The 25,229-nt window shown below is 43.7% G+C and overlaps 1 protein-coding gene across 3 annotated transcripts in view; it reads right to left on the reverse strand.

The window, feature by feature from the left end:
- Positions 1-1,789: 1,789 nt before the first annotated feature.
- The window catches only part of NPHP3 (nephrocystin 3), a 41,151-nt gene continuing 17,711 nt past the window's right edge, over positions 1,790-25,229 (reverse strand). For 2 of the 3 annotated variants that reach the window (XM_083467846.1, XM_083467845.1), the window contains exons 13-28: positions 24,825-24,968; positions 23,385-23,482; positions 20,287-20,389; positions 18,338-18,420; positions 16,892-17,030; positions 15,511-15,675; positions 14,449-14,546; positions 13,730-13,852; positions 10,777-10,966; positions 9,561-9,802; positions 8,661-8,736; positions 8,439-8,566; positions 6,552-6,792; positions 6,132-6,257; positions 3,870-3,985; positions 1,790-3,513 (exon numbers count right to left, since the gene is read on the reverse strand). In XM_083467846.1, coding sequence (XP_083323972.1) covers positions 3,333-3,513; positions 3,870-3,985; positions 6,132-6,257; positions 6,552-6,792; positions 8,439-8,566; positions 8,661-8,736; positions 9,561-9,802; positions 10,777-10,966; positions 13,730-13,852; positions 14,449-14,546; positions 15,511-15,675; positions 16,892-17,030; positions 18,338-18,420; positions 20,287-20,389; positions 23,385-23,482; positions 24,825-24,968 — 2,253 coding nt within the window. In that variant the 3' untranslated portion in view covers positions 1,790-3,332. The remainder of the gene's footprint in view (positions 3,514-3,869; positions 3,986-6,131; positions 6,258-6,551; positions 6,793-8,438; positions 8,567-8,660; positions 8,737-9,560; positions 9,803-10,776; positions 10,967-13,729; positions 13,853-14,448; positions 14,547-15,510; positions 15,676-16,891; positions 17,031-18,337; positions 18,421-20,286; positions 20,390-23,384; positions 23,483-24,824; positions 24,969-25,229) is intronic. The other variant, XM_083467847.1, reaches the window with a different exon arrangement.

The following is a 25,229-nucleotide window of genomic DNA, read 5'->3' on the forward strand; positions in this document are numbered from 1 at the left end:
GATGGAAAAATGCCGCCTTTGTTATAGCTGCAATCTGCGCCTCCATGGAAAGGGAGGTGTCGAAGATTACACCCAAACTCTTAACGGACGGTGCTGGCACTAATTGCACCCCCGCAAGAGATGGGAGTTGCCCCCCCAATCCCATATCGCCCCGTCCCAGCCACAGGACCTCTGTCTTCGAAGGATTTAGCTTCAACCGGCTCCCACGTAACCATCCAGCCACAGCTTCCAAACATCTGGTCAGTGTGTCTGGGGCCGAGTCAGGATGGCCATCCATCAACAGATAGAGTTGGGTGTCATCGGCATACTGATGACAACCCAGCCCAAAACTCCGAACAAGCTGGGCGAGGGGGCGCATAAAGATGTTGAAAAGCATCGGGGAGAGTATCGCACCCTGAGGTACTCCACACACCAAGGAGTGGCGCGATGACAATTCCCCCCCAAGCGCCACCCTCTGTCCCCGACCAGAGAGAAACGAGCGCAGCCATTGAAGGACTGTGCCCTGGATCCCCACGTCGGCAAGGCGGTGGTCCAGAAGTTCGTGATCGACCATGTCGAAAGCTGCTGATAGATCTAGAAGAATCAGCAGCCCCGACCCGCCTCGATCCAGCTGTCTACGAAGGTCATCTGTTAGGGCGACCAGAGCCGTCTCGGTCCCATGACCAGCGCGGAAGCCGGACTGGAATGGATCCAGAGCCGATGTTTCATCCAGAAACCCACCAAGCTGTTCAGCAACCGCTCTCTCAATCACCTTACCCAGGAACGGAAGATTCGAAACCGGGCGGTAATTGGATAGATCTAAAGGATCTAATGATGTTTTCTTTAAGAGCGGGCGCACCACTGCCTCCTTCAGTTCCCCTGGGAATGTCCCCGTGCCAAGGGACAAATTGATGATATCCCCCAGGAGGGCCCGCACCTCGTCTGGACACGCTCTAATCAGCCAAGACGGGCACGGGTCGAGAGGACAGGTGGTGGGCTTTCCAGCTCGGAGGAGTCTGTCCACATCGGCTGGGGATATCTGGTCGAAGTGGTCCAATACTGGACCCGAGGACAGTCGAGGGGCCTCCAGTTCCTTTATTGTATCCAAATTGGCAGGGAGGTCATGGCGGAGCGACAAGACCTTCTCCGCAAAAAAGCTCGCAAATGCCTCACAGCCGTGTGTCAATTTGTTATTTAAATTTGGCTGTCCCTCAAGGGACGTTAAAGACCTGATTATACTAAATAATTGCGCTGGGCGAGAGCTAGCGGATGCAATGGAGGCCGAGAAGTATGACTTCTTAGCAGCCTTCACCGCCATCTCGTAGGTTTTCATAAAAGCCCTATAAGATGTTCTTGAGGCTCCGTCACGGGCACCCCGCCATACTCGCTCTAGCCGTCTGAGGTCCCGCTTCATTTTCCGGAGCTCCTCGGTAAACCAGGGAGCCCGGTTTCTGCGGGGTCGCAGAGGGCGCTTAGGTGCAATCTCATCGATGGCTGCCAGGAGCTGGGCATTCCAGCCCTCAACAAGCTCAGTCAATGAGTCGCCAGGGGGAGCAAGGTCCCGCAAGGCTTGGCGGAATCTCTCAGGGTCCATCAGCCTCTGCGGGCGAGCCCAAATTGGCTCGCCACCTAAGCAGGGTGGGGGTGGAAAGTCAATCCTGGCTTTCAGAGCGTAGTGATCAGACCATGGCACCTTCGTCGAAGGAGACATGATCACATCTATACCGACGCCAAAGATCAGATCCAGCGTGTGGCCTGCTTGATGTGTGGGGCCCGAAACAAACTGGGAGAGCCCTAGTGAACCCTATTCAGTTAAGAGTTTCACTTCCTCACAATTTAATGTATATCTCAAAGGAAGTATAACTGGACAGCTACAAATACTGCTTTTAAATTTCATAATTTACAGAAAGATTGATAGTCAAATGTTTTTTTCTTTTTTCTCTCCACTTTGGAGATATAATAATAATTTATTCTTTAGACCCCACCCATCTGGCTGGGTTTCCCCAGCCACTCTGGGCAGCTCCCAACAGAATATTAAAAACATGATAAAACATCCAACATTAAAAACTTCCCTAAACAGGGCTGCCTTCAGATGTCTTCTAAAAGTCAGATAGTTGCTTATTTCCTTGACATCTGGTGGGAGGGCGTTCCACAGGGCGGGCGCCACCACCGAGAAGGCCCTCTTCTTGGTATCAAAAGCTCTGACTGTAGAGTCACATTAAATCCAACAGAAGTAGGAAAAGACATTACAGAATGACAGCTCAGTTCCAACAAATCCTTTATACCTGGTCAAGGAAAGAAGGTGCTGTAACTAAAAAAACCTCATTATTATGTAACACGAATAAGTCTTGGGCTTGTGTACTCCCTATCTTCTCTAGTGCAGCCACAAGGAGTTCATTAGCCATCACTTTCAATTGTGTTGTGTCCAAACCAAAATTTCTGGTTAAGCTTAACTATGGTCTATTGAAACAAATGAACATCATAAAACCCAGTTTGAAGTTGGCTTTCCTCTGTAAACTGCAGGACAAATGACAGTTTTGAGTTCAGCGAGTTAAAAACAAGGGGAAGCCTCTGTTCCTTTTGTGGAAGATAACTCACCTTGGATAACTCTACTTGGCTGGAAATAAGGGAGGCGTGCAACTTAGCTTTCTGCCCCAATCAGGAAGCATCTCCCTGTTTTTGCTCAAATCAAGAACCTCCATCTTTCTGCACCTCTATCGTTACTGCTTCACCTGAGCCTCCTTTCTCTTGCTGGAAAGACTCTGCACCTAAGAAAGGTATTATAGATTATATACGTACCTGTCCTTATAATCAATGGGACTTAAATCCATGTAATGTATGCAGGACTGGAGTGTCATTATAACTAAAACTACTTTTTAACTGTGTGGAACAGTCTGCAAAACATTCGGCAATACTGGGGGGGGGGGAAAGGTGTTCAGGGCACTGCCATCCTCCTCTTATTCAGACAAACCCATTTGATGTGGGTGGCGCTGTGGTCTAAACCACTGAGCCTCTTGGGCTTACCGATCAGAAGGTTGGCGGTTTGAATCCCCGCAACGGAGTGAGCTCCCGTTGCTCTGTCCCAGCTCCTGTCAACCTAGCAGTTCGAAAGTACGCCAGTGCAAGTAGATAAATAGGTACCGCTGCAGCGGGAAGGTAAACAGCATTTCCATACGCTCTGTTTTCTGTCACGGTGTCCCATTGTGCCAGAAGCGGTTTAGTCATGCTGGCCACATGACCCAGAAAGCTGTCTGAACAAACGCCGGCTCCCTCGGCCTGAAAGCAAGATGAGCGCTGCACCCCATAGTCTCCTTTGATTGGACTTCACTGTCCAGGGGTCCTTTACCTTATCATCACCTTTGTCCATGTTGCAAAAAAACATTGGGAGAGAAAGCACTCTTCAAACTGAGGGTGTCTCCACTGGATGAATGACGGGACGCTGCCTTGCCACCAATCAACAAAGTCTCTGCTTCTTTGATTTCCATGGCTCTCTTATAGAGCTCGGCAGCCTTCTCAAAATCTCCTCCCTCATAGCTGGGGGGGGGGGGGATGAGAGAAAACAAAGGAACAAAAAACATTCCACATTGCTATTCCAGAACATTTGCAGATTAGTAGTAGAACTGAAAAAAGTTATCAAACATTAACTCGTATTTCCCACTTTTCTAGAGATTAAAGTCATCCCCCACCCCCAAATCAAAATATACTACTTCTGTATCACATTAAAAAGCTTCAAAGAAACTTTGTCAGGTATTTCTGAACCCCCCACCATACTGCGGCTTTTGCTCTGGTCCAAAGATCTGGTGTGTGAACCTAGGATTATTCAGTAAGCAAGCAGTGAACATATACACTTTTTAAAAATAACAAGGTGGGTTGGTTAGATTAAATGTTACCTAAGCACAGCCAAATTCTTTAATGTTTCTCCCACACGAGGATGCATACGCCCAAAGCTGTCTTCATAAATTTTCAGCGCTCGTTCGTAAAGAGGCAAGGCTTCAGAGTGTTTTTTCTAGAAGTATTAGGGCACAAAAGATAACAGGTATTGCCAAAAGTGTTTGTTCAGATCTGAGCTGAACACTTAAGTTTCATTAAAATTTTACATTCCAACTACTGGAAACCGTAAGATGTCTGAGCCTAGGAGAATAGCTTGTAACTACTCTCACATTTTGGCTAAGGTTATGATAAAAATCTGAGAGCTGGAAGGCAGGAACGGGTGCTGCAACTTTTATAAATTAAGCCAGGACACCAAGCCAAAGAATTAAAAAAGGCTGTGCAAGGCTTAACTCCTGAAGATGAGAAAAGCTGGGCTCATAAGTTGGCCTGAATGCAGAATGAGTCCAAAGGAATGAATACAATGTAAGCAATGAACACCAAATATTTCAGCCAGAGTTTGTCTGTCTCCCTGCCTGCCTGCCAAAAAAGAAAAACATTTGAAGAAGTCATGAGTCTTCTTCAAAGATCGCCAGCTATTACAGAGCACTTGGATATCCTCATTTGCAAGCAAAACCACAAAAAACAGAAACTGTATGGTAGGTGAGGTTTGCGTAGGAGAATTTTCCAATGTAAAGTGTCCCTTGGGGTTTTCTGCCTATTCTGTCCTGTGCTATAAACAGATAAGAAAAGGTGCTCTGTAAAACTCCCAAAGGAACCATGTGAGTAAGGGCTTTGCTAGGGAGCCTGATCTGCCTGATGTGAATTATGACAAGTAGAACACACACATCCCTTCCTGTGAACTACAGTGGTGCCTCGCAAGACGAAAAGAATCCGTTCCGCGAGTCTCTTCGTCTTGCGGTTTTTTCGTCTTGCGAAGCAAGCCCATTAGCGGCTTAGTGGATTAGCGCTATTAGCGGCTTAGCGGGCTTAGCGGATCAGCTGATAAGCGGTTTAGCGGCTTAGCGGATCAGCTGATAAGCGGCTTAGCGGATCAGCTGTTAAGCGGCTTAGCGGATCAGCTGATAAGTGGCTTAGCGGATTAGCTAAGCGGTTTAGCGGCTTAGCGGATCAGCTGGTAAGCGGCTTAGCGGATCAGCTGTTAAGCGGCTTAGCGGCTTGGGAAAAAGGGGGGAGGGGGGGAAAACCCGCAGGAATTCGCAAGACATTTTCGTCTTGCGAAGCAAGCCCATAGGATATTCGTTTTGCGAAGCACCTCCAAAACAGAAAACCCTTTCGTCTAGCGGGTTTTCCGTCTTGCAAGGCATTCGTCTTGCGGGGCACCACTGTAACTTGTGTGGTAGTCAGGGAGGAAGGTGAAGGAAAACTGAGAAAATAATAACCCTGCTGTTTCATATCCAAACTGCTGTGTGTGAGAGAGAAATCTTGCTGCATGCCAGAGGATTTGGGCAAGGGCAGCGATGAGTGGTAAGCGAGCCAACCTAACACCTGTGAGATCCTGCTTATGGGTTTTTAACAGGTTCCATCATGCTCTGGGGGTTTGCTAGCAAGCAAGGACTTGTGCAAGTGGAATGGGGAAAGCCATTGGCAGCTATGCTCAAAAAGTACTATAGTAAAGGTAAAGGGACCCCTGACCATTAGGTCCAGTCGTGACCAACTCTGGGGTTGCGGCACTCATCTCGCTTTATTGGCCGAGGGAGCCGGCGTTTGTCCTCAGGCAGCTTCCGGGTCATGTGGCCAGCATGACTAAGCCGCTTCTGGCGAAACAGAGCAGCACACGGAAATGCCATTTACCTTCCCACCGGAGCGGTACCTATTTATCTACTTGCACTTGGACGTGCTTTCGAACTGCTAGGTGGGCAGGAGCTGGGACCAAGCAACGGGAGCTCACCCCGTTGTGGGAATTCGAACCGTCGACCTTCTGATCGGCAAGTCCTAGGCTCTGTGGTTTAACCCACAGCGCCACCCACGTCCCTTACAAAAAGTAGTATACAGCTATACAAAAATGTGAACCGCCCTGAGATCTTATGATAATACTATGCTGTGCCTCTGTATCTGCTTCCAATTAATGTGAAAACACACATTTTTAGTCCTATTTAAAACCAGCATTTTATATTTACTTCAGGGAGCTGCAATAGAGATTTTAATCTGGTGTTTTTCCCCCTCTTCTTATTGGCTACATTGAATTGTGGCATATGTTGTGCAAATCATTCATTAACCATCCCTGATATTGTGTATAAAAGGAGAGGGCAGAGAAAACTTACCATCTGGCAGTAAAGAACTGCTAAGTTCACTAAAGCAGTGGCCACACTCGGGTGCTTTGGACCAAAAGATTTCTGCCTGATTTCAACAGCCAACTCGTACAGAGGAACAGCTTTGTCAAGCTTTCCCTAGGAAACAAAGCAAGCGTGAGCTTGAGAGGCAGATTGCTATAGCCTTCTTTCCTTTTAGAAATGCTGCACATTCAATCCCTGCTGTCATCAACCGTTGGTTGAAGTCAAATGAAAATGTCACTATTTGCAGCGCTGTGCGATTACTCTGGACTTAATTTACTTGGCATAATTTATTCTGCTTCTGTTATTTCCACCGCACTGTCACCGCAAGCTACTGCGTAAAGCCCCAAGCTAGGTGAGAGCTTCTGACACCTAAAATGAATAGCGCATTCACACGTCTATTGCTCTTACCATCTTCTTGTACAGGACAGCAAGGTGTTTCACCGTGTAAGCCAGAGACGGGTGGTCTGGGGCCAGCGCTCTTTTCCTGATGTTCAGTGCCCTTTCGTACAGCTCCTCTGCCTTGTCGTAGTTCTTCTTCTCGTTGCTGAGGGCTGCTAGATTATTCAAAGACTGGGCACAATCTGGGTGGTCAGGCCCGAGAACGCGCTCTCGCATTTCCAGGGAGCGTTTGAGGAAAAGCTCTGCTGTCCTAGAAGAATGTCCGTTTTAAGGGAAACCATTAAATCTGCTGCAGCGAGACTGAAAACGCAGAACTGTAAGTGATTTAGTCAATGCATCCATCAAAGGTGGATTAGCTCATACCAGAACTTGCAGAGCAGTTGTACATCCTTTGTTTTACCAGTGCTGCAGGATGGTATAATTCTACTCCAAAGCCAGTGTGTTCCACTGCTGATGAAGAATCGTGACCCTTCAGTATATTGTGCAAGGAATTTGGCTTGCTTTGTCAACCCTTGACTTTTCCTTTCAAGAAGGAAAAGGGTTTCTGCCTAACCATGTTTGCAAGTGCTGGTTCATTCATGAGTTTGCTCCACGCATGAGCAATACCCACTGTCCTTAAAATGTACTTGCATATGCAAATGAAACAGATGATCTAGGTAGCCAGGGACACAGCAATTCCCATAATTGCACCACCACTTACCCCAGGACCTGTGATTGCTCAATGTTTGTTGGACCTGCCCTGATACGCATCTGCTAATTTTATCAAAAATCAAAGCAGAAAACTCAAAACCCCAATAAGAGAACAGACACTGCATTTAGGACCACATTCGACAGCCTTTCTCCTGATGGTCCTGAAGTCATCTGATATCACTATGTGCATAATGTAGCCCTTCTCTACATAACAGACACCATGAAAATTAGGGGTAGGGTTGAAATTAAGCATACACATTTAGAACACAATGCCTAACACAGGCTTCCTCAAACTCGGCCCTCCAGATGTTGTTGGCCTACAACTCCCATGATCCCTAGCTAGCAGGACCAGTGGTCAGGGATGATGGGAACTGTAGTCTCGAAACATCTGGAGGGCTGAGTTTGAGGAAGCCTAACACATCTGGAAAAATAAGTAGAGAGGGACTGGGATTGTCCAGCAGATTCTGGCCCCCTACCTCACATGTCACTGGCTGGCTGCAAAATTATGCTTCGGTCCAAGCTAATAAAAAATCAAGCTGCCTTATAACTTTGAAACTGGTGTAGATAGGTGTGAAGTGGCCCAAAGTCCATGTAGGAAGATACTTGTGTTAGAATTCCTGCTCCATGGTTGCAGTCATGGGATTGTTGTCTTTCACATGATGGTATATGCTTTGACTCCACAGAGTGGGAAGTGACGGAGACTATGCTAGAGAGAGAGGGAGCCATGTTGCAGTGCTCCGTGTGTGTTTATATGTAAATAGATTAGCCAAAAGCTGAGTTGCTGAGGTCTGTTACGCAACTGCGCAAACTCTGCGGATACCCAAGTGTGCCGATGTCTGTTGGCATCGGTCGCTGTGATGTTCAGGCTGAAGAAAGCTTATGAAGCTCCCGAACAATCGACAAGGAGGGAGGGAACATGCCAGTCGGGCGTGTGTCTCTGCCAGGGTCCTACTCGAGTGTAGGCTGAGCTCCTGACAACTTGCACATTGGAATTGCAATCCTTTTGGCCATTTCCTTCAAAATGGTAGGAAATGCAGCAGTGACACAAACCTGAAATCTGAGTTTGTATATTTGATGTTCCTTCTTCCATATGGAACGCAGGCTACAAAACTTGTATGGCATTGCTCCTGTCAGGAATAATGGTACCCTCCCAGCCAGTTCTAAGAGAAAGGAAGCCGTGTAGGTTGTTACAGAATCAGTACTTACTCAAGATTATTTTGGAGGTAGTAGAGAACTCCGAGCTCGTTAAGCGTCCGAGCATTATCGGACGTATCTTTTCCCAAAGTGAGCTCTTCTAGCTGCAGGGCTCGTTGGCGAAGAAGAGCAAATCCATACTAAAAAGGAGATTAAGAAACTCACTGCCTTGACCTTCTATATTTTAAGCCTTGAAATAGCAAAAGCCATATAACAAAGGAATAAAACATTTACCAGGCTTCCTTTACGTCTCACAGCTTTTTGCTGAATTTTTAAGGATTTCTTCCTTAGCTGTTCAGCTTGTTCGTATCTAAAATGAATAAAATCAATTCCGATTTTGTTTGACTAACTTACTAAGAGTTCAACAGTGCTTTTAACGGGGGGATATAACCCTTCTTTCTCACCAGGCTAGTGGGAGATCTTGACTTCTTGGGGTGCAATTTTATGAGCAACTATTGTCAGGGTTTGTTTCAGTACTGTAATGGGCTATATATGGAGGACGACACAGCAGCCGCCGCTGCCTATTAAAAGCCACCAGTGACTGGGTTTCTGTATAAACAGAAGCACATTTCCTCTTTTCATTCCACTTGCTGCATGGATTACAGAAATTAGGCACAGTTGCAGGTGCCCAGGTGAGATGTGGGACATGGGTGTAATTCGACACCCATTGTATCACATTAACATGAGCATAAATATCTAAACTGGCCCATGGATGGAAGCAAGCATCTGTGAAGCCCAACAAAAACAATTCCTTAAAACCTGATTTCAAAAGACCCACAAAATCAGTTGGTACAGATGACCGAAAAGAAGAAGGTTACCAGGCAATTTAACAGTACTCTCTGCCTCAAACCAATCTCCTATCCCACTCTATAATTTTTCGGGAGACATAAAATAATGCTGAAGATCAAAGAATCATTAGCTTACATCCCTTGCCATACTAGTCCGCCTAAAGAGAGGGAGCCTCTCTCCCCAGCCTAAAGGCTTCCACAACCTCCTTCCCCAAACTACCCTTCCAGTGTCCCAAAACCAAATTTCTTTGCCCCACAGATTTTGCAGCCCAGCTGCCACTCTGGAGCAACATCTTAGGGAGGAGAAAAAGAGAGAGAGATGAAGGAGAAAACTGACTGTGCTTACTTGTTCTGTTTCTGATACAACATTGCGAGAGCATCAAGTTCACGAGCGACCCTGAGATGTTCAGTCCCGTAAGCATTTTCGGAGATTTCCAGAGCCTGCTTATACAACTGTTCAGCATTACCAAACTTCTTCCATTGCACATAAACGCCAGCTAACTGATGGAGTGACTGGGCAACTCTGGGGTGGTCTGGATCAAGGGCAGTCTCCCGAATCTCCAGCGAGCGCTGCAAAGGAGCAATGGCCTGTAAAAGAATATATATATATATAATTTTTTTTAAAAAAGGGAGGTGGGGTTGCCCAGAAAATTCTATTAAAAGCTCTACACCTTTCCACCTGCCACTTCCTAGTGGTGCTGCAATAAAAGTGCCAGGACATTTGCAAAGCTAAGCAGGGTCCGGTACAGTTTTAAACTGGATGGAAGACCACATGTTGAGATACCTGCATTGTAGTGGGATTGGACTGAATGATGCTCGGGCTCCCTTCAACTCTATGATTCTATGACTCTGAAAACTTTCCACTAGGTGAATCGAACCGTCTGTTTGACTCCATATAAAAACGTAGTTGCATACATTGTGAAGGAGGAAATGAAACACTGCTTTCTCTGGGTGTTGGGAGATGCCGCGTACACCTTATACAGGTTTTTCCAATCACTTTCCACAACTATGCCAGTCCTTCAACGGACTACCTCCAGATTGGTCTGCATTGTCTTCTAAGAGGCTTGATGTGAGCCGAAGACCCCATCTCTGGTCTCTTGAGACCTAACAGAATGACTGTGGGTGTTCTCCTCCACCGTAATCTTCCCCGGGATAAATATAGTTATCTCCATTTTAAAAATAGATAAAGCTTTTAAAAAAATACAGTGGTACCTTGGGTTGCATACGCTTCAGGTTACAGACTCTGCTAACCCAGAAATAGTACCTCAGGTTAAGAACTTTGCTTCAGGATGGGAACAGAAATCGTGTTCCGGCAGCAGCGGGAGGCCCCATTAGCTCAAGTGGTGCTTCAGGCTAAGAACAGTTTCAGGTTAAGAACGGACCTCCAGAACGAATTAAGTTCTTAACCCAAGTTACCACTGTAATAGCAAAAAGTAATGAACCATTTGAATGAAAACGACAGTTCTCCGTGTATCCAACACTGCGCAAAATGGCATACCCGTGGCGTGTCACTGTGGGACATAAGATTTTCATTTGCTCTTTTGCCCACCAAATGCACTTACCTGACTGAGAAGACCCAGGTCTTTAAGAAATCGCCCCAGAGTCTCATAAAGATCAGCTAGAGAGATCATGCTTTCTTCCCCCTCACAGCTTTGCTCGTAAAGTTTAAGGGAGCTAAAATACTCTGCCGCCATGGAGCTCTTATCTTTCCCAAGAAGCTGCCAGTAACTCAGCAGTTCTGCAAAATGGCCCCTGCAAGCAACAAAATACGATGCAGGAGAAGTTCCAAGGAGTAAATTTAAACACATTCAATAAAATAAAATAAAAATCCTTCCAGTAGCACCTTAGAGACCAACTAAGTTTGTTATTGGTATGAGCTTCTGTGTGCATGCAGACGTCTTCAGATACACTGAAACAGAAGTCACCAGACCCTTATATATAGTGAGATAGATAGACAGACAGATAGATAGATAGACAGACAGACAGATAGATGATAGATAGATAGATAGATAGATAGATGATAGATATAGATAGATAGTGAGAGGGTGGGGAGGGGTATTACTCAGAAGGGTGGTGGGAATGGGTGATTGGCTGATAGGTGTGGTAAACCAGTTGCCGACTGTTAACGACTGCAATTGGTCTTACAGGAAAAAGTAAGAGGTGAGATGGCCAAAAATAGCTTTATCGTGATACCCCTCCCCACCCTCTCACTATATATAAGGGTCTGGTGACTTCTGTTTCAGTGTATCTGAAGAAGTGTGCATGCACACGAAAGCTCATACCAATAACAAACTTAGTTGGTCTCTAAGGTGCTACTGGAAGGAATTTTTTTATTTTGTTTCGACTACGGCAGACCAACATGGCTACCTAACTATATCTAGAACATTTAATAAAGGTTCTGGCCCCATAAATACATTTGGTGGACACCGATGTTACTCCTTATGTTCATCACGCTGGGTCTAAAACAGCCAACGCAGTCCATCAAGGTCTGAGGGCTGCTCATCCCCCCAAAATTACTACCCCACAGGGGGGAACTCAAGCTCTTAATAACAGTATCCAATTTAATCCTCCTCCTCTTCTAGTCAGGAACCTATGAAGCTACACCATGGTGAGCAATTGATAGGAGGGCTTCTGAGTCTCGCTTTGTTATGAGCTGCTGGGTGAGCCAGTTATCCAAAATGTGTCGAAGTTTTGGGAGAGGTCTCTAGGACAGCACAATGACACTCCCCCCCCTCACAATCAGTATACGTGCCAACTCTTTCGCAAGTATACACATGGGCTCTCTCAATTGTCATTTGCTGCTTAATTCAACTACCTCTAAAACCGTACAAGAAGAGCTGCACCATTTAAGTACCGTATTTTTCGCTCTATAACACGCACCAGACCATAACACGAACATAGTTTTTAGAGGAGGAAAACAAGAAAAAAAATATTCTAAACAAAATAGTGGATATATGATTTTTGTGGTTCATGCTGTGGCCACAGACATGTGATCTGACAGTGAGTTTGGTGTAGCCCAATGCAAAAATCCTGAGGATCCATGTGGATCCATGCTTTGTAACCATGGAGGAGGGAAGGAAGGGGAACCATGGATCCTCTGCTCACGACTGCAGCAGATCCCCCCGCCACCCGCAGGCATTCGCTCCATAACACGCTCCTTTCTAGGAGGAAAAAAGTGAGTGTTATGGTGCAAAAAATACGGTATGTTAAATTATAAACATGTATGGCCAAAAGGAGCTATCTAGCCTAGCACTGTCCACTCCCGCTGAAAGCAGCTCTGTTGGAAATGTAAAGATAAAGAAGGTTCCTTTTATCATATGTGGTGGGAATGTAAGAAAGTGAAAGGCTTCTGGGAATTGATATATAATGAATTGAAGAAGATACTAAAATACACATTCGTAAAGAAACCAGAGGCCTTTCTGTTAGGGATTTTAGGAAATGAGATAAAGAGAAAGGACTGTAAATTTTTTCAATATGCAGTTACAGCTGCAAGAGTGTTACTGGCTCAGAAATGGAAACAACAGGAAATACCGACGATGGAAGAATGGAGAATGAAGCTGTTAGACTATGCTGAGTTGGACAAATTGACTGGGAAGATTAGATATCTAAGAGACCAAAAGTTCATCGAGGACTGGGGAAAATTTGTGGAATATCTGAGAAGTGTAAGTGAGGGGCAGATAACGCTAGAGGGATTTAAAGAAGCACTGTGAAATTTGAGAAGTAAAAAGGGACTAGAAGGGGAAAGGATTAAATAATGACAATACAAACTTAAGGAATGCGTAACTTAAATATTGACTATGGATGATTTACGGAGAAGCTGAAGGAAGTCCAGAAAAGAAATATTTTGTGAAAAATTGGATGTGAAACTATTGTGTGTTTTTGTTGTAAATTAATAAAAATTATTTTTTAAAAAAGAAAAAGAAAGCAGCTCTCCAAGGCCTGGTCTTTCCCAGATCTGCTACCAGAGAGTCTTCTCATCTCTATAAGGTTTCTGAACTCTTCCTTACATGAGCCCAAGGCTCATTCTCACCTATGGCTCAGCATGATGAATCAACACAGCCATTGGTTCTGCCTTATTGGTCAGTCCCACAAAAGATGAGGAAAAACACTCTTTAGTTCTGTACCCCAAATTCTGAATACCACAGTCTTTTGCAGAGTCTTCCCGCTTACTACGCATATCAGAGTCTCTTTCATTCTCCCCAGTCCTGACACAACAGCATCAAAGGTCCTGGCAGTTCCCTCTCTTTTGAACCCAGGGCTCCCTTGCATGAGCCAAAAAATACGGGGGAAATAAGGCGCAAAAAGAAAATCTAACCAAAGCCTCTGTTGCTATTCGCACCGAGGAAGGGGAATTAAGAACTCTTGAGCAGCTGGGGTGCTTGAATTAGATACTCATGATGTTACTCAATATTTCTATCTGGAATGAGCGTGTCTGTATGTATTTCTAGGAACATGTGCTTATTTAGAAATGACATACTAGCAATAAGAACCTGCAAACCAAGACATAGTTCTTACCTTTTATAAAGGTTCTGAGACACAAAGAGATTCAGAAGGCACTTCTGCAACTTTTGCCTGTCCCCTTGCTGCTGGAACAACCAGGGGAGTTCATCTGCACTCCTCCAAGTCACTCTCTCTTCGCTGATGGGAGAGCAGAAAGCAAAATACAGGGGTTGATAAAATAGTCATCCACATTGGGCAGTATTACAACACATCATCTGCAAAATGACTTATCTGCATAGAGTCTATCTAATGTATTGGGTTAGATCCAATACTAGCCATAGTCAGAGGAGACCCACTGAAATTAATAGACATGCCTAACTTTGGTCTATTACTTTCAATAGGTCTCCTCTGAGTAGAACTTAGATGGATAAAACCACACATTGTTTCAATTTATATCCTGCATTTTTAAAAAATCAGCACCCAAAGCAGCTAAGCAAAGGATATTGAAAAAACAACTACTATTAAAACACCTTTAACAGAAGATGAAAAAAAGCAGATAAAACTAAGTTGAGACCCTATTGCCAGATTTTTGCCTGGGAATCACCAAAATCTTGCCCTGGTCCCAAGTTAATGCTTTGCCTAAATCCATCCACTGAGTCTATAGCAGAAGTGAAATCTGAGATGAAGACTTCCTGGTCTACAGTTCAGACTTTTAGCCACTGAGTTATAAAAACCATCTGTCAACTATAGGAAATACTGAATTATTTGTTTCTCTAATTTCCTGAAAAGTCTACCTTAGTTGCATGGTGAAGTAGTCTATGAGTTTTTCTCTGAAAGTAGCAAAAACATTCTGACCTTCTTCCATGTATTGCAGCTTGACAGTTTCCCAAGCCTAAAAAACACACAAAACACACAGAAGACAATGGTTGCATTGTATAAATTGCAGCACAATTCTACGCATATCTTTTCAGAAGTAAGCCCCACAGAGTCCAATTAGACCTACTCCCAGGTAAGTGTGTGTTACAATGCAATCCTATGCATGTTACTCAGAAATAAGTCATAGTACGTACAATGGGGTTCAGTTAATAAAATAGGTTTAAAGGTAAAGGTAAAGGTACCCCTGCCCGTTCGGACCAGTCTTGCCAGACTCTAGGGTTGTGCGCTCATCTCACTCTATAGGCCGGGAGCCAGCACTGTCCGAAGACACTTCCGGGTCAAGTGGCCAGCGTGACAAGCTGCATCTGGCGAGCCAGCGCAGCACACGGAATGCCGTTTACCTTCCAGCTGGTAAGCGGTCCCTATTTATCTACTTGCATTTTGTGCTTTCGAACTGCTAGGTTGGCAGGCGCTGGGACCGAATGACAGGAGCACACCCCGCCGCGGGGATTCGAACCGCCGACCATGTGATCGGCAAGTCCTAGGTGCTGAGGTTTTACCCACAGCGCCACCCGCGTTGGTTTAGGACTGCATAAATCTCTCAGATTAGTAAATCGTGAACTGAGGATTTCGAAGTCTCATCAGAGAAAGCAATAAAGAAAAACCAAGGCTGGTACATCGCATAACTTAACTGCTTAATATAAGGCTGGTAAGGCAAGGAAATCCAAAAATCTGGAATGAATTTTACATTGAGAGCGTAATTCCTCTTTCCTGGGGCATGTCTGTGTGCAAGAGAAAGAGGGAGGCAAAGCTTCCCATCAGGACTGGAACTATAATTTATGACAGAATGGATCTTAAAAGATTTTTTTTGTAGAAAATATTTGAAAATGCAAGGAGGAGGAGTGATATGCATACATTCTTTCATTTTGCCTTCTATAAGAAGCTGGCAGATGTCAGATACCTTTGCAAGAACATCTTACCTGAAGGTGTCGAAACTTTAACAAGCCACAGCCGTATGTCAAAAAGCACATCTTGTGCAAACTGTAAACTAACGAGGCCAGCACTTCCCACGACAGCGCAGGACATAGTTCCATCAGTTCTGATTCACTGACTCCGTTGTGACTAACACTGATGAGGCAAAGTATCTACAGTGCAAGAATACAAATAATTTTAATAAAATTTATTTTATTAATTTATCTTTTTTAATAAAATTTATTTTACTAATTTATTAAATTATTTATTTTCTGAGTCTGGTGTGTGACCAGTAATAAATAATACAGCACAGCAGCAAAACAAAACCAGTAGATGCTTCAGGATCAAGCTAAAAAAATATTGAAACAATTAACGTAATAAGCATTAGCATTGAATCTAGACGATGGACAGCTCTCCAGGCAGTTCTGTCTACATTCTTAAAAAAGTGGGGGAGTTCCCACAACAAAAAGTAACCTCATAAAAATCTCAGCACAGAGATTTAAATGTGCCTAAACAATATAAGAAGCTTTCAGAATGCTTGACAGACATACAAGATTTTAGATCTAAGGGATTTTGATCTTAGCCCTTTCAGAAGAGTTGAAAGATGAAAACATGACTGCAAACTTATCAATTACTGCTTTTGAAAACTGGCTACAACATAAATTGTGTTTGCTGCAAATCTTTCGTCTTATTAGTGTAAATTAAACAGATACTTTATCTGAAGAGACGTAACAAAAGATTTTAGCCACCGCAGACCTACAACAGAGCACTGAAGAGATAACGGATTTATCTTTTAAACAAGCAGTGACTTTTAAAATGTCAGCATTTCAGCTGTTCAGAATTTCCTATTTGCCGGCCCAAATAAAACTCCATGATAAATCAAATTGCTTTGAATGTGCATTTGGTCATTGACTTTGGAACGGAAAAATTTATTTTTAGATAGCAAGCCTGAAGGCAGGGCCTTCTCGTAAAGCACTTAATTTTGTTTTAATGAAGCACTGCTTGCACCTGATCTACTAAATTATAAAGCATGCATGTTGCTGTGCATGTGTCCATGTTCTGCAGAAACTGTGTGTGTAGTACATGTCCTTGAAATCTGCTGAGATGTGGGAAGGTCTACAAAAGTGAGGCCAACATTGCCATGCGGTAGAATGTGGCATCTTTAACGCTCTGTGCAACAGACTATGGTACAATTGTTATAACCAACTGAACATGATGGCGAAAGGTGGGCATCTAAATGTGAATTTTACAATTTGGACTTGGGGCCATTGAGTTTACCACCACCCTATGCTTTTCATTTTACTAACGAAAAACTGTTTCTATGAAAGTACATACACATTTCACACACCCCCCCCAAAAAAGAGAGCTTCTTTAGACTTCGTAACTTGCCTCTTTCATGAGGTTTTTGTCTTTTTCACTTTTCAAGGATTCTTCGACTGAATTCAGAACTAGCTTGTACAGCGACACTGTGTCTTGGCACTGCAAAAACTTCTGAAGGATTACGTCAATGTCTTCTGCACTTCCAGCACTGGGAAGGGGGAGGAGGAAACAAAGGATTTAAAAAGAAAGCACACATTTCACCTGAAACCGAGTATTTAAATTACTACAGAAAATGACTATTTATTATGGACTTCAGCCACGCCTGTGCCCAACTGGAAAAACATCTGCTGGTGTATGTTTCTAAATTTGGGTGGGGGTGGGAAATCAAAATATCAGGCACAAAGCAAAATGCCTTCAGGTTAAAAAAAAATCCTATAAAGTAAGAGTTTTGAGTTTTGTTTTTTTAAAGATTAAAGCTACTAGCACAAAAACACTTAAAGCAAGGCAGATTATTTATTATATTCAAGCTGAGTCCCAAGTATAACAAAAACAAGGATTGTTCATAAACATCTGTGCGATGAATGTTTTATGGTGTGATTCCACATAAGCCTTGCTGCTGACACTTGTCAAGAATTACAACCGTTTCTTTGCTTGTTTTTCTTTGCAGATTTTTCTTCTCCCTCCGGACAACTCCTTGTCATCCCACCACCAATTCCCTGGCTCTGAGTCTTCTTCCCTTGGGGGGGGGGGTTTCCCCAGCTGGTGTCTCTCTCTCTCCCCCCCCCCACCAATTCCTCTGCATCCAGCCAGTCCATGACACAAGGTACAAACAAGGGGCTGTGATTTCCCACAAACACATCAGGTTTTTTAACAAGCCAAATTCAAACCATGAGATGTGAAGCTGGTTTGTTTAACTAACCAAAGTTGGTTTTAACTGATGATCTCTGGGTGCACGTGCAACAAGCCAGGTTTTATGGAAAGTGAAATTAGACTTTGCCCAACTTTAATGGGAGAAGAAGGATGTAAGACATCATGAACCCACGGTAGCTCCTCTGTTCTTGCGCTAAACCATGGTTTTAGTTTACATTCTAAATCAGGTCATAGTTTAAACTAGACAGAGTTCCCTCCAGTTCATATGTCATGATAAACTATGGTTAGTTTTAAACAGGAAGTGGATGTTTCAAAAGAAGACGAGGACAACCAAGTCTGAGTCTTGTTCCTTAAAATTTCTTGCTTGTTAAATTTTATATTTATTAAATTTATATTCCTCTGGGGAATACCTCCACAAAGGATCTTAAAGCCCAGGTCAGTTCATATGCAGCGCTAAAACAATATTGTAGCATTATATCTGAATCAGGCCGCTGTGAAATCTAGATCCCACTAAAAACAGTGATGAAGTCCCATTGAATTTAGTGGATCTGGATTCCAAAAACACAGCTTATAACTTTTCATCCACAGTTTTTGCTTACAGAACACATGCGAAGCACTACAGTTTCCGTATTTCTTTCAACATACCCAGCCATCATTCTGCCCAAGAGAGTGACATACAGGGCATTGCAAGTTGTAGCAGAATGACCATGTTTCTCAAGCTTCTTCTCCTAGAGCAGGTTTGAACACAAACGTTAAGGATTCTATGAGGATCTGAAAATTCTGCACAAATATACAAGCTGAAGGAGAGCACAAGAACAACAACACATTGTGGGCAGTATACAGTGGTGCCTCGCAAGACGAAATTAATCCGTTCCGCGAGTCTCTTCGTCTTGCGGTTTTTTCGTCTTGCGAAGCACAGCTATTAACGGCTTAGCGGCTTTAAGAAAAAGGAAACAAACTCGCAAGAACTCGCAAGACGTTTCATCTTGCGAAGCAAGCCCATAGGGAAATTCGTCTTGCGGAACAACTCAAATAACGGAAAACTCTTTCGTCTTGCGCGTTTTTCGTCTTGCGAGGCATTCGTCTTACGAGGTACCACTGTACAAAATATACTCAGGACAGTGCAATGTAAATTATATGAGGTTTTTTTTAAAAAAAGCAATGTAACCACATTACTATATCAATTGCCATCATTCTAGATGACTATCTTTTTTGCAGTAGGGAAAAGATAATGCACATGACAGACTAGAGAGTAACTTGCTGAGCTTATTTATGTTGTATTGTCTACAAACTGCCACACTCATAGAAATGCTTACTCACAGGAAACTCATTCCGCAATCTTTTTTTACTGTTTTAGTTTGAAGAATGCAGTGATTCAATTCAGACATCGCGTCAAACCATGGTTTGCACTAATAGTTTAGAACCCAAACCATGTTTTTTTCCCCAAGCCATACCAGCAAACCATGGTTCACAGTGACTTGCTTACTTTTTTCTCGATCTGCTAAATACCCTGTTTTCTAAAGTGTCGTGGCCTCTTGAGGTACAACAATGACTATAACTAGGTTTTTGTCAAAATTACTCTGGCTATAGCCCAGGCTATGGTGTGCAAAAACCACTTTAAACTATAGTTTCTGGTTTGCTTGCCTGATCACAAACCATGATCTGCCAATTCAGACATACCAAATCATAGTTTAGCTGCCTTTCATTTGATGTGATAATTGGGTTGAGCTAATGACGGCTTAAGTGATGATGGTAAGGTGAAAGATTTTGCTAACTCTTTTTGGCAAATAGATATGTAGATGATCAGAATTCTCTCTCCTTGTTCATTTATCTAACACTACAAAAGCCAAAGCTTTGTGGAGTAGGGGCTGGTGTGGTTCAGTGGTTACTCTGTTGGACCTGGGAGACCAACGTTCAAATAACCACCGGGTGACCTTAGGCTAGTCAAGCTCAGTGTAGCCAACCCCACAGGGTTATTAAGAAGACAAAATGGGTGGGATCCTTGGAGAAAAGGGAGGAAAGAAATGCAAGCACGCATTTATATGCAGATAACTGTGGGTTAAACCACAGAGCCTAGGACTTGCCAATCAGAAGGTTGGCGGTTCGAATCCCCGCAATGGGGTGAGCTCCTGTTGCTCAGTCCCTGCTCCTGCCAACCTAGCAGTTCAAAAGCACAAAGTGCAAGTAGATAAATAGGTACCGCTCCGGCAGGAAGGTAACCGGCGTTTCCATGCGCTGCTCTGGTTCGCCAGAAGCAGCTTAGTCATGTTGGCCACATGACCCGGAAGCTGTACGCCGGCTCCCTCAGCCAATAAAGCGAGATGAGCGCCGCAACCCCAAAGTCGGTCACGACTGGACCTAATTATTTTAACCAAATAATTCCAAAGGGATTTTATGCATGATGAATCGAGCCCTTTGTATGAATTACAGTTATTGGTTTTCCATTTTCCAGCGTTTTGCTTCATTTTAACAAAGAATTTAGTTACGCATGTAGAGCTTTAGGAGTTTTCTTCTTGAGTCAAGGTCTCTCTCACTTTGCCAGTAGATAACGTCTCCCAGGCTAAAGCATTCACACATATATAAAGAATCAATACCTGTTCTTTTGTCAGTTTCAGGTCCGCACAGCTGCATTCTTCATTAATGAGAGATTTCACATCCTTCGCATTTAATGGATCAAGATGAAGGGTTGGCCACAACCTTTCAGTGAGAGAGTGGAAATCACTTCCTTGTAAAGAACAGATTCAAAGACTAGAACAGTATTTTTTAAAAAAATCTAATGCACAATTTGAAGCCTTTACTATTGAGCTCTGGATGACACTATAGTTTTGATCTATGCAGTCTGACTATATCAAAGTACTGCAAGTCCCTACATGCACATACCCAAGATTAGCGCACAGGAGATAATTATTTTTTTTGAGATAATGGTTGTATTTCAAAGCCCTAAATACGGAGGCTTACCATTCTCTGCTAAGAGGGAACACTTAGAAGAGAATGAACTGAACACTTTTTTACTCCTTGGTACATTCCAGCCATTATCAGCCTTGCTGCACAAAGACCTAAAATGGGTGAGAGACCTTTCCGGGCATTAGATTACCATGCAGCACAATCACAGCGGCTGTTCATTTGTTGCACAGGATCTGGAAGGATGCCACATTTCCCTAGCTGTATAACTTTGCTGGGGCAACCTTCTTCTTCCAGGTTACGCAGCAGCTGCTTCTTGCAGTGCTACAGCGAATGTGGCTGCACAAATGCTATTGCACATACAGTGGTACCTCTGGATGCGAACGGGATCCGTTCCGGAGCCCCGTTCGCATCCTGAAGCGAATGTAAGACGCAACTGTGCGTGCGCGAGTCGCGTTTCGGCGCTTCTGCGCATGCGCGTGGCGTCATTTTGAGCATCTGCGCATGCGCGAGCAGCGAAACCCAGAAGTAACGCGCTCTGTTACTTCCGGGTCACCATGGAGCGCAACCCGAAAATATTTAAGCTGAAGCATATTCATCCCAAGGTATGACTGTACTGCATCATGCCCAAATGATCACTGATGATAGGGAGACTAAGCACCACCTTCCTAAGTGGCCCGCACATTTTATGGACTCATTCCACCATCACCACCACTAAGACTTTTAAATTGTTGTTGTTGAGTGTGCATTACCTACTGCCACATAAGTGCTTGCAGCTACCTTAAGACTGGAGGCACAGTTCAATTGTATGTCCAGGGAGACTGACTACCAGCTCCATCTGGTATGATGCCTGAGACCCTACCTGCCTGTGCCCTGTCTCACCAAAGTGGTCCATGCTCTGGTTATCTCCTGCTTGGGTTACTGCATGGGGCTACCTCTGAAGGTGACTCAGAAACTACAACTAATCAAGAAGGCGGCAGCTAGACACCAGTGACTGGGAGCTGATGACGGGACCATATAATACGGTCCCAAAGGATCTACATTGGCTCCCAGTATGTTTCCAAGCACAATTCAAGGCATTGGTACTGACATTTAAAGTCCTAAATGGCTTTGGCCCTGTACACCTGAAGGAGTGTCTCCACCGCCATCGTTCAACCCAGACACTGAGATCCAGCTCCAAGGGCCTTCTGGCCGTTCCCTCACTGCGAGAAGTGAAGTTTCAGGGAACCAGCCAGAGGGCCTTCTCGGTAGTGGAGCCTGCCCTGTGGAACATCCTCCCATCAGATGTCAATGAGATAAACAACTACCTGACCTTTAGAAGACATCTGAAGGCTGCCCTGTACAGGGAGGTTTTTAATGTTTGAGGTTTTTTTGTGTTTAAATATGTTGTTGGGAGTTGCCCAGAGTGGCTGGGGCAACCCAGTCGGATGGGTGGCATATAATAATAAAACCATCACCATCAAAAGAAAAGCAGTCAGGTTGTCTCCTGCTTCTAGTATTGCTCTGTTGCTGGAAAAATTGAGAAATGGAAATGCCCAGATTAAGACTGCCAATTCTATGCGCACTTTCCTAAAAGTAAGGCACACTGAACACAACAAAAGAAAATTTAGCCTTCCAGTTCCTGGGTCTACCAATGATTCATAATTCAGGGTTGGGTGCATAGGGGTTCCTATTTGAATGCAGTTTATGTGGGGACAACATTGCATATAACAAAAGCTTTGACGCAAGGATGAATCACAACCTAGCCTTCTCCCCCCCATGAGACAGCTTTAAAATGCATGGCATTTTTGATACGAGAGCAAGTAAACAAGCCACCTGTCACTTACACTCTGAAGTGCTAGAGTCCCAGGACCATACATGCCTTTTCTGAATCATCTCCTAGTCCTCTTTCAGCTCAGTTAATCCTTCCCTCCCCCAGCAGGAAAATGCAATGTGGCTCCCCCTACATCTCTCTCTTGCCCCATTTCTTATACAGTGGTACCTCAGGTTACAGACGCTTCAGATTACCGACTCCGCTAACCCAGAAATAGTACCTCGGTTAAGAACTTTGCTTCGGGATGAGAACAGAAATCGTGCTCCGGTGGCGCGGCTCAGGTTAAGAAATTGTTATTTAGGGGATTTGAATTTAATTCTAAATTATATACTGGAAACGTGGGCGATTACAAGGGGTAAAAAAAAAAAATGGATGTACCGTGCCATATTAGAAGCAAAAAAACTTGTTTTGATGAATCAGAAGAGCCGCAAAAAGATTCCATTGAGTAAATGGATTGACAATATGGACAGACTAGCTACATACAAACGAATTGCATATCAACGCAAATTAAGAATGGATAAATATGACGAAATCTGGAAGGAATAAGGCGGACAGTGATGGCAAGTAGGGGGAGGAGACGTGGAGAAATATTGTTAAAAAGGTGTAGTTATAGGCATATCAGTACTCAAATCTGAATTGTTAAATTGTGTTATTAGTGTTATTGTGATTTTATTTGTATGTGTTTTTTGTGGTTGCTGTTTGTTTTGAAAAAATGATTAAATAAATTAAAAATAAAAACCTCAGGTTAAGAACAGTTTCAGGTTAAGAAAAGACCTCCAGAACGAATTAAGTTCTTAACTAGAGGTACCACTGTATTGGGAAAGGGTGTCATGCTGCAAGCGCCGTTTGAGCATCAAATTTGTGACTGAAGAGGCTCTTGCAGAACACCCTTTATTGACAACTTAAAGGCACCTCCTGACTCCTGCCAACTGAACAGTTTAAGCACTTTGCATTTGAGCATCTCCAGAACAAACTTACCTCCACGCTGGGGGACAAGTTTCAACATTCACAGACACTACGACCCTCACATTCACTGGCAGGGGGTCAATCAGCCATTTCATATGCTTTTCAGCTTGCTAAGAAACAAAGAGTTGAATTCAAACTCATAAGCATGCTGAACAGAACACAGATTTCACCCCACCGCAGGACAACTGTTACACCCCTGATTTTTCCCTTTCAGCAGTCCCCATAAGTCACAAATGCACGGATTTCCTATAGCCCCCAACAGAAAAATGGTGCAGTGCTGGATTTATGTATAAGTGAAACAAACTTTAGTTTAGGGCCCCACTCTCTTGAGGGCCCCCCAAAAAATTAAAGAAAAAAACTGGATGTACATTGCCAAAATGTAAGATAAAAACAAATAAAATAAAACCTACATACAGCAACAGTGTTTTGTGTTGTGTAGGCTCCTATAATGTAAGTAATGGGCCCTGCCTGCTAGCCTGCTCCCTAAAATATCACTGGTTTGCTCATTCTGCATGGACTGGTTGCATGGCAACATGGGCAAATGGCTTTAGATACCTGTTAGGTCCATAAATTACCATAGAGCATATATTCAACACAAAAAACAGCAACAATTTGTTGTTGACAAAGAACAGCTGGACATATAAAGGGCTCCATTACCTTCAGGTAATGGTTAAAATGGTTTAAAGGTAAAGGCAAAGGGACCCCTGACCATTAGGTCCAGTAGTGACCGATTCTGGGGTTGCGGCACTCATCTCGCTTTATTGGCTGAGGGAGCCAGCGTACAGCTTCCAGGTCAGGTGGCCAGCATGACTAAGCCGCTTCTGGCAAACTAGAGCAGCGGAAACACCATTTACCTTCCCACTGGAGCGGTACCTATTGATCTACTTGCACTTTGACGTGCTTTCGAACTGCTAGGTTGGCAGGAGCAGGGACCGAGCAACGGGAGCTCACCCCGTCGCGGGGATTCGAACCACCGACCTTCTGATCGGCAAGTCCTAGGCTCTGTGGTTTAACCCACAGCGCCACCTGTGTCCAACACAAAAAACAGCGACAATTTGTTGTTGACAAAGAACAGCTGGGCATATAAAGGGCTCCATTAGCTTCAGTAGCTTAGGGCCTCATTAACCCTAAATCTGGCCCTGAAATGGTGCATATGTTTTCACTTTCCAAGTCTATGTATCTGTGGCCACTGGGAATGCAGTAAACATCTATAATTTCCCCCACCCCTTCTACATAATGCGTTGCAAGAGTTGTGTGTGTTGTGTCAGTGTTGTGTTCTAGGCCCACTACTCCCAAACTTTTTTTAAAAAAACCACCTCAGTAATATCGAATAAGCATCATCCATTAGCAACGAAAAGCCTGAATGGTGAAATAGCTAATGCACAATAATCAATACAATTCTAAATTCATTTTTCAGTACTGTTATCAAGTCAAGTATACAGCAAATGTTACCTGGATCCGATCAATAGAGTCAATAATTATTATAATGCCGCCTTGGTGGTGAGCAGAAAGTTTCTCCAGCCAACGAGGAAATTCTTCTAATAGCTTTACAGGATCGAGTGTCAAAGGTGAGACTGACCAGGAATGCTGCATAAGCTACAACATTGTAAATGTGAGTAAAATATGCTTTACCTAATTAAAGGCAATATATGACCCCATGCTATTTCTTGTTAATTACATTTTTGTTGTAAAGAGGACCAAAAAGCGGATTAAAATACCGTATCCATCTGTTTAAAATGATTTTATCAAAATAAGAAGATGAATAATTCTTTCCAGAGATACGTGAATGATGCTGAAATTAAATATAGTCTTTTATGACGTGTCAGGATTGAAGAGCATTTTTTGGTTGGTTTTATT

The sequence above is a fragment of the Podarcis liolepis genome, assembly GCF_965112155.1.
Source record: "Podarcis liolepis genome assembly, chromosome: 12".
Classification (NCBI taxonomy): Eukaryota; Metazoa; Chordata; class Lepidosauria; order Squamata; family Lacertidae; genus Podarcis; species Podarcis liolepis.